Below are 10,000 nucleotides of genomic sequence, written 5' to 3'. Positions count from 1 at the left end.
TCAATCTTTGTATTCCCCTTTTATACACTTGGCCACAGTTCATATAATACAATACAATACATACTTAATTGACCGCTCCCCATAGGGGCTTTTCAGGGCCAATGAAACACAATGAAACAACGGAACGGAATAACAACAACAACTGTAAAGAATCCCAACTGGCCGGAGGCAAACCAGTTGGCTCTTTACAAGTGCAGCTGGGAAGTTGAACCAGGGACTACCAGGATCAAATTCAGCGAGTGGTCAGAGCGGGTCTTTAACTTAGGATCTCCGGGTCTCAAGGCAAGCTCCCTAACCACTGGGCCACACTGCCTCCTCAATCTTGTTAACTGCATATGAGGACCAAATTTGTATTTTGTATTTCATGAAACAGTCTTTTTCTTTTAAGGGCGATGAAAAACAAGAAAGGGCCTAATTCCATTCTGGGAAGAATGGTCGATTTCATTTGGCATGAAATTGTTTGAGGGGTGGGTGGAGGCATTTTTCGGACGAAGGGGAGAGTGAGCTAATGGCAGGAAGTGGGTGGGTCTCGATGGGAAAAAATCTCTAGATTTTAGTTCTCCAGAGGTTGACATCTTTGGTAACTGTCAATTAAAGTTCTTAATTTTGGTACATTTTAGAATGACACTTTGCTATTTTTTTTACGTAGGATGAAATAAAATCACTTCAAAACACTGTGGAAAGGCTAAAATCAGAAAACAAACAGCTTCATGAAAAAATGATTGAAAGGGAAAGAACTATGGCTTCCATGGACTTGACAACAAGACACCGGGCAGTGGAAGATGGTGCTGGCAAACTTGATATTGACATGTTGGTTAAGCTAACAACAAGGCTACAAGAAGCAAGTCACACATATGAGACCTTGAAAGGAGATATGGACCAGATGAAGCAGGTACAAAATTGGACCACAACCAGTAAACCATAGAGAGTTAAGGCAAATGATAAGAATGGAAATATGGTACGAATGCATGTCACTCAAGTTTAGAGAGTATAATAGAAAATTCATTGCCCCTTCCCCTTTCCAAAACCTTCAAGGAAACCTCCACTCTTTGTCAGGGAGCACATGTCGTGAAATAAAGTCCTGTGGGAAGAAAGAAGGCCGCCTATCTAGATGTGTTAAGGGGACCCTAAGGAACATGCAGAATGTTGTCGGCAATTTTGTAGCATGCACTGACAGCTTTTATGGGGGGTTAAAAGCATGACCCTCAGAGTCCAACATGGAAACAGTGCTTGACCTTCAAATTGGTTGTAACCAACGTCAACGGTGGCGAATCTTCACCAAAATTCTCATTCTTTCAATTGGAATGTATCTGACACCTAACAGTAATAGCACGGATCACATGACCACGCTAAAGTGAAAACGAGCCTGGATCACATAATTCCTTGTAACTATTGTTTATGGTGACAGATTGTCCCAATACTAATGATACTCTCTACTGGAGTGTAACTTAGACAACTCTGTAACATAACAGTAATAAATCTGATGTCATGTCCTTTATAGGATGCAAAGGAGCCTTTTTTTCATAGAATGCTTTGAGGCATATTTTGCACCATTTACTTTATACAACTAAGTCAATTCAGCGAAACGCAAGTTTTTCACAACTCCCTGACAAGGATAAAAGGCATCCTGTTCATCTCTCCCATCTTCCTCCTCCTCCTCTTCTTCCTCTTCTTCATCATCATCGCCGTCATGATCATCATCAGCATTATCAACATCAGATGACTCATGGTCATCGTCATTAGCATCACAGCTTCCATCACCGTCAGCATCATTGCAGCTGCAGAGATCGGTACATCTGTTAGTTGAACATTGCTCCTAAACTAGATTGAAAATTTCATTGGTCTTTAACGTTGGAAATTAGTGTCAGGCTGGTACAGCAGGACCAATTTCTCAATTCCAGCAGCGGTCTTTGCTGTGGGTTGTGCGATTTTTCCCAGATCTGCAAGTGCGGTTACACTTTCCTCATCAGCTTCTGGGAACGCCTTGCAACACGTTGGCTTCTGAAAGAGAGAAATCATCCTTGCACTTATCTGGACAATTGAAGCAATTATTGTCTCTTATTGACACCTGAAAAATTTAGGTGGCTCTAACGGGATTCAAACCCATAACCTTGGCGATGCTGATGCAATGCTTTTACCTCTCTGGCAGTCTATGGATTTCGATGTTGACTGAGCCGAAAGTAGTCAGTGCCAGTGTTGAGCATTGCATCCTCGCTTATGTGCCTTGTTTTCTTCCTTCAAGCACTTCTCATCCACTGCTTGCTTAGATCGTTGGACTCCACCTCCATCATTGGTCCCTGTGAGTTTTTGCACTCTTCATACTTTTCAATTTCTTCCACTTTCTTATTCCACCAGTTGTCTTTCATTGTTCTTAACTCTTTTTGCCCTTTGGCTTTTATGTTGTCAAATGTGGCTTGACTCCTTACACTGTATGTTCTTTTTCAGATGTGCATGGTGGATTTTTCATTTCAGCCAAAAGATCTTTAATTGCTTCTTCGTGGTCTAAGAACCAGTTGGGAGTGGGTCAATTTGTTGGGCTCATTTTATTTGTTCCTGTGAAGGACTCCACGATGAAATGAATTTTTTTTTTGAAGTCTGGGTTATAGATGAAACACAGAAGTGATCAAGGAAAGTTGTTTTTTTTTTATCACACCGGCAAAGCATCCTGTTATATCGGCTCCACTCTGCGCATGGAATTCAGGAAGTGCTGCAAGACCAAGAGCACGAACAATAGGGTTGAGATGTACCTTTCTATTCTGTAAAAGATGTGTTAGTATCCCCAAATACCTTGCTGAAGATCTACAGGGTGTGCATAATCACAGCCTTTCAATTACTGGCATTCTGAAGACTAGCCTACCTTAGCTTTAAGAGCGCAGAGATGCAGCCTCTAGGTGCGAACTTATGAGAATTTTAAGTGATAATAAGCATCCCAATTACTCACTGATATCAATACCCACGATCAATAGCCATTGTACTCGAGTGATGAATTGCATTAAGGTACATGCCACATTCTAGGACTGATGGGCACATGAACTCCTTTGTGCTAAAGCCCCATGCAAATGGGTGCAACAACTCCCAACATCGTTGTGGAGTTGTTGACCAACAATGTTGCTTCTGTTTGCACAGGGCAAGGCAAAAGGGCAAGTCGCATTATAAACAATAGATGATGTTCTTGTGAGTTTTAATTCTGCGAAACCTTAAGGAGGCACGTTCGATTGACCCTATTCCAGAATAAGAATATGTGGAGTGATGATTAAAATGGTATGTTTGGCGTGTTTCAAAGCAGCAAGGATAGTAAAAATGTATTTAAAATAGCATTTTAGCAGATGTTTGACAATTTTAATGTGAATCTCTGTAAAAACGAAGGATTTCTAACTTATATTATATAATAACCCAAGTTATTCGCGGATTTTGATTGGTTCTTGCCTATGATCTGTTAGAGGACAGACGCACAATTGACGTCACCATCAGCTTTTATGCGAATAAAGTCTAATTCTTTATTATATAAAACAAATAGATTCCATGTTGCCGTGGGTCTGTTCAGTAATAGATCACAGAAGACGGCAAAATGTGGTAAGAACATCAGTGACACACTCGGCTATCGCCTCGTGTGCCACTTTTTTGTTCTTACCACATTTTGACGTCATATGTGATCTATTACTGAACAGACGCACGGCAACATGGAATCTATTTGTTAATTACATGCATTCCTATTTCTGGAATACGGTCAATCAAATGCACCCTAAGTATTTGAATTGTACATTGCCTCATATTTTTCATGTTTTAATAATATTTTATTATCGTAAATTAATCATAATTTTTATTTAATGATGGATTGATAAAGCTATTATTATTATTGGGAATTGTCTGAGGAACACTACCAATATGTGCATGTCAGTGTCAGGTTAGATGACGTTGATAGTAGTGGCTCCTGAGTTTGCAGCATCAACAGCATGCAGCAACTATTTTGTATCAGCCTCGTAATTGTTTTTCTCGGGCTACGCCATATCTCTACGGGTTGCTTTACAGTGATTGCCCCAAGCTGCTGGCTGATGTAATCTTCCATCTAATTAAGGAGCAATGTTCCACTAATAGATGCCAACGTCGTGAAGTAGGACTTAAATGTACCGATCTCTGCAGCTGCAACAATGCTGAAGATGCTGGAAGCTGTGATAATGATGCTGATGAGGATGACCAGGAATCATCTGTTGTTGATAATGTTGATGATAATAACAACGATGGTGATGAAGAGGAGGAAGATGAATAGAATGCCTTTTATCCTTGGCAGGGAGTTGTGAAAAACTGCATTTGGCTGAATTGACTTAACTGTAAAAAGTAAGCGGTGCAAAATGTGCCACATGGTATTTCATGTAAAAAAACGCTCCTTTGCATGTTATAATGGCTCGAGATCAGATTTATTACTGTTACATTACAGAGTTGTCACTCCTATAGAAGTAACACTATGAATGCTATGAGGCATTATGTGATCCAGGCTCATTTTCATGTTAGTGTGGCCATGTGATCCATTCTGTTACTGTTACATGTCAGTCAATTTATTTGATTTTTGTCAAAGATCCACCACCGTTGACGATGGTTACAAAGCATTTGAAGGTCAAGCCTCATTTCCATGTCGGACTACGAGGGTCACACTTTAAACCCACCATTAAAGTCGTCGGTGCAAGTTACAAAATTGCCAACAACATTTGGCACACTCCTTTGGGTCCCCTTAACATATCTAGATATGTGGCTTTCTTTCTTCACAAAATTCCCACGAGATAACAGATGCTCCCAGACTATCTGACTAATGAATAATTTTAACCTGAACAAAATGATGTTTGCAATCAAATTTGATCGACAAGTTTCTTCAAAAAAGTGTTTGCATCGAAAAAAGTGAATTTTAGAATCACTTAGTGTCACTTTCAAATTTCACGGGCGCTGCCATCTTGAGTAATTGAAACAATAGGGCAACCACCACATGTCATAATTGAAAACCAAAACAAAAATACATGGCTTGGACTGTTTCCACGGAAATGGTCCGTACTGCAAAATCCCGACCGAGAAAGAACCAATCAGAGCGCTGGGATTTGCCCAAGACTGGCTTTGCCATATAATAATCAAGAATCATCAGGATCTAAATCTTCAGAACAGCTGGCATGAATACATGTAGTTTACTATGTGGAATGAACATTAGCTTCTATAAATTAGGGCGTTTGAGCAGCAATAAATGCAATACTAAGGAAAATTAATGCCACTTTAAGTGCTACTATCTTGTTAGTATTTTACTCAGTCTAACGCCAGACGATTGTACTTGTCAGTGGGGAACCCCCAGGAGTCAGTAGGTTAATCACTCACTGAAAAACTATGTCCCCTTAAGTTCTAATCATTTTTTACATGATGTCTTCAGAATGTGGAATGAACATTTTAGCTTCTATAAATTAGGGCATTTGAGCAGCAATAAATGCAATACCGTACTAAGGAAAGTTAATGTCACTTTAAGTGCTACTATGTTGTTAGCATTGTACTACCGTAAATGATCTAATGAACGCCCGGGGCGTTTATTAAATATTTATGGTGTAAGGGGAGGCGTTACATAGATATGAGGTGTTTATTGGAGAGGGGCGTTTACTTCAAGTTCACCGTAAAAACTAGAAAATCGAAATAAATGTTCATAGTTCTCTATCAACGTGGCGACAACAGTAAGTTTATAGTTCTATATCAATGCGGCAAAACAGCAAGTTCAAAGTTCTATATCAATATCTTCGTTGTCATCTGTGTCAACATTGTTTTCACAATTGGCTTTATTGACATTGGACTCAGTGATGACCTGACTAATTTGTAATATCACTGCCATTGATTGATAGTGATTATTATTGAATTATTGATTGAGTGATTGATTTTCATTGAACCATTTAAGCAATCAAGGTGTTAAATAAATTGCACGATTTTGCTTTACAGCTGAACGATTTCCTTATTTTTTTTTTTTTGGGGGGGGGGGGGGGGAGGCGTTTATTAGAGAGGGGCACCTATTTCAAACTTTCCACAACACCAGGGGCGTTTAATGGATAGGAAGCGTTTATAAGAAAGGGGGCGTTTATTAGAGCATGTACGTTATGTGGGGGAAGTGTACCTGAACTGGTACAATTTCCATGGAACTGAGTGAAATCTTGACTATCGTTTGCTCAAATTATTGTCAAAACCCTTAACTTGGTAATTTCAAATCCTTTTTTGATGGAGGACTGTTAAGAATTGCTCTAAAATGCGTGGTAAAAAGGAATAGGCCACGTTTTAAACAAATTTAAAAGGAACAAGTCAGTGATTTCGCTGGTCCAGAGGTACTTCAAACAACCTTACTTGTTCAAATTTTTGCAGAGAACTACAATCAGTGGCAAAAGTAGTTGGAATACGATTACATGTTGGGCGTGGCAACTAAGCATAAGTGTCAAAATTCCCCCCCTCCCCCCTCTTCCCATCCAGGTGAATGTTGAAATAGACTAGGAAATAACTGTTCACGATTGGCAACATTGTTCTGGGGGAGAGGGTGGATTAAATGAAACTACATTTTAAAAAAACAACCTTAAAGTGTGAACGTCTCAAGACTTTTGCCACTGAATGAAGGCATGGACTTAAATCTAAAAACCTTGGAGTGGCCACTTTTTGTTTTGTTTCCTTTAGTTTTGTCCTCCTTCTGAGTTCAGTTAAGGGCTTTCTCCTTCTAAGAGACAAATAATTATAATCACAGTGCTTTCACTTCATAGGAAAACAAAAAATTACAAGAAGATAACAAGACTCTTTTGAGAGAAAACTCGCGCCTTAAAGATGATCCCAAGTTTAGCAAATCACCACAGAGGTAGGTGTTTTTACTGCTGTTTCAAAAAAGTGTCTTCACTGTGCCCAATTTATACTGTGAGGGCAACTCTTTTTAAACTGAGAAACACTCAATCCGTTCATTTCTCCTTCGTCTCGTTGTTTATTTTACGTCGGTGGTATTTAGCGTCTCGTGTGGAATATGGTATGTGTGTTAAACCAATGGTGTTTGCAAGTCCATCCTCACAAAATTTCCTCTGTTATAAGAAGTATTCAGCTGAAAGGTGTGGAGGCACAACAGCTTTCAAAATTTTTTTTGGTGAACATCTAACATGACTCAAGCATAAGAGAGTCTGAATGATTTCAGTCTTGTTTTCCACCATGGACCAAGTTTCAAATAAACTGATGATTTTAAATGCAAAAGCGAAGAGACAAGTGTTGTTCACCGGCCAAGTCTACATTGAGGAAGTGTAGCCACAGTCTCTAGTACTTGTAACAGAAGGGCACAGTGTGACGATAGAATCCACTACCTGATTGTAAATTTATAATAATTATTGCTGGAACCATTTCCTTCTGTCCTAACAAAGTCTAGGGTGCAAAAAGGTCTGGAGAAGCCTGACAGCCTGGCAGCAAAAGTACAAAAGAAAAATTGAATGGAACAAAAATCTCCCAAAATGTTTTCGCTTATGGTAACTTTTTGTATTCTCAATTCAAAATTTAAGTTGTCTTCATGTCGCAACGTTTGTTGCTGATGGCAAAATATTTTATTCTCGATCGGCGCTTCCTGTAAACTTCCTTCTGCTCTTCCTAAAAATAGGTACGCATTGCGTACGTGTGGTAGTGCAGTAACTTGACACAATGCTTCATTCCATAACTGTCAACTGAAATGCGTTTTGTTTTCCAGGACGTAGTATGTAGCTCTAATAGTACATGATATTGTTTTGGTATCGTAACTCATTATAGTGCCATGGTAGATGTATTCGGTAAATAGCCCCCTGAGAAGACAGGTAGTTACTAGTACTAAACCTAGAAAGATTGAAGAAAATAACTGGGAATCGAGAAACATTGGCTTCAAGGCTGACATGAAGTTCAACTTCTTTTTCACAGCAAGTTTAAGCGGGGTTTCTGAGCGTCTGACAGTTTCCACGACAAAAACTCATTGAAGTTAATCCCTGTCTGGCGGGTTTAGTATCTGGATTGGAGACATCAAAATATACGACTTGCTGATAGAAACAGAGGACCGAAAATACTGTTAACGCTCAAAATTGCGAACTAAGTAAGGTACAGATTTCGTTAGACTGCTTTATGCAAAACAACTAGGCATGCAAAAGTAAATAAATATTGATACACAGTTTTAAGGAAAAGCACAAGGAAGGTTTTAGGAAGTGTCGATCGAGAATAAAAAAAATTACCATCAGCGAAAAACATTTTGGGAGACTTTCCTTTTTTCTTTTGGCCGCACAAGTAAATCAATTTCAGCGGCCGCTTGTGAGCAAGAAGCGCGCTTCCAACAGACCTGTTTATTTTCGTGTTTCACCCAGTTATTTTCTGGTGCGGCTCTTTAATAACACGCTTCAAAAGGCTTTTCAGCTTTGTTTCCCTCTTACCTAACACACAGGCGGTTTCCGCTTCTCTATTTTCCATACAGTTTTGTGAATAAATTACAAGAGAAGAAAGAGGCTATCAGTGAAATCAACAGACTCAGATTAGCCGATATAATCTACATGTTTATCCATCAGCAACATTAAAGTAGTTTTGCCGAACTTACACTTACACTCAATGACTAAAAGATTTCGACATACGTGAAAACTAAGTTGCGATCTTTTAATGTTTCGTTGCGAGGAAATTATTGTTGAATGTTTTCAATGCAGGCACAGAAGTTGACCCGGTCTTTGAGAATAAAAATATTATGGTCGTCTGCATGGTGAATCTTTTTTCTTGTTTATTTGACCAGCAGAATGTTTCTGGAATTTGAGCTTGCGTGACGATCTCCGTATACGGGAAAAGAGTGATTTTGATTTAAGACATTTAAGAATTTAAATACTGTATGTCTGTTAATTTGATAATAACGTACTCAAACAGGTTTCATTCTCTTTTCATTAAGAAAATTAAGAAAGGAAAAAGGCGACAAGTGGGCCGCAAACAAACATCAATTTTTTGTTATAATTCAAGAAAACCGTACATTAGTTTCGTAATTCATGCTCGCGCTGCAGGCCTACAAATCTTACTCGCTCACTCATTCACTCACTCAGGCAGACAGACAGCCCCGATGAATTGCACTACCACAAAAACTGTTTATCAATATTTATTTACTTTTGCTTCAATATTTGTTTTGCATAAAGCAGGCTAACAAAATCCGTAACTTCCTTAGTTTGCATTTTTGAGCGTTAAAATTGAATTTTCGGTCGTATGTTTCTGACGGCAAGTCGTATATTTTGACGTCACCCATCCAAATACTAACCCCGACGGACAGGGATTAAGTTCAGTGCACTTTTGTCTTAGAAAGCTTTCAGATGCTCAGAGTGCACGCTTAAACTTGTGGTGAAAAAGAAGTTGTAAGGGAACTTGAAAATGATCAACATGTCAGCCTCGAAGCCAGTGTTTCTCGATTCCTTTTTATTTTCTTCAATCCTTCTGGACATGTACCATGGCACTATAATGATGTACGGCACCAATATCGTGTACTATTAGAACTACATATTACGCAAAGATAACTTGAACCATCTGGAAGACAAAACGCAGCTCAGTTGACAATTATACAGCTCGCTGAGTTACTGCACTACCACACGTACGCAATGCGTGCCTTTTTTTGTTTAACCTAACACGAACACTAACCACCTCTATGTAGGTCTTGGTCCTGACCAAAAGATTTTCCGCCTTTGGGAGAAAATGTTAGGGCTAAATATCACGTTGTGAACAAAATCTCAGGGACGAAGGCATTGATGTTGTCCATGGGTATGAATTAACAAAACTCTACTCTATTCCAGAGGCAGTCAATAATTTTCATGATAAGAAAAAAACAAGTTACTCTAATTTGTTTAGAACATAGGTTTGATGTTACTGGCAGTTGAGTGGGTTCATTTGCTGAGAACATTAACGATTGGTTATTTTTCACCTCCAGGTACAGTCATTACTCCATGGCTGGGCTACAAACAAAGGTAGGTCAGTATGAGCGTGAAGTCCAACAACTTCGCCG

At 39.1% G+C, this 10,000-nt stretch overlaps 1 protein-coding gene across 1 annotated transcript in view; it reads left to right on the top strand.

Moving 5' to 3' along the window:
* Window positions 1–10,000, top strand: part of LOC138000744 (ORC ubiquitin ligase 1-like) — a 27,507-nt gene that overhangs the window by 11,753 nt on the left and 5,754 nt on the right. The window contains exons 4-6 of the mRNA XM_068847369.1: window positions 650–892; window positions 6,756–6,847; window positions 9,926–10,000. The exon at window positions 9,926–10,000 is cut by the window's right edge and continues 5,754 nt beyond it. Of these exons, the coding sequence (XP_068703470.1) occupies window positions 650–892; window positions 6,756–6,847; window positions 9,926–10,000 (410 nt within the window). The remainder of the gene's footprint in view (window positions 1–649; window positions 893–6,755; window positions 6,848–9,925) is intronic.

Source organism: Montipora foliosa, chromosome 4 (assembly GCF_036669935.1).
Source record: "Montipora foliosa isolate CH-2021 chromosome 4, ASM3666993v2, whole genome shotgun sequence".
In the NCBI taxonomy this organism is placed as follows: Eukaryota; Metazoa; Cnidaria; class Anthozoa; order Scleractinia; family Acroporidae; genus Montipora; species Montipora foliosa.
Note: the sequence above shows the minus strand (reverse complement) of the source record. Positions and strands in the feature narration are given on the sequence as shown.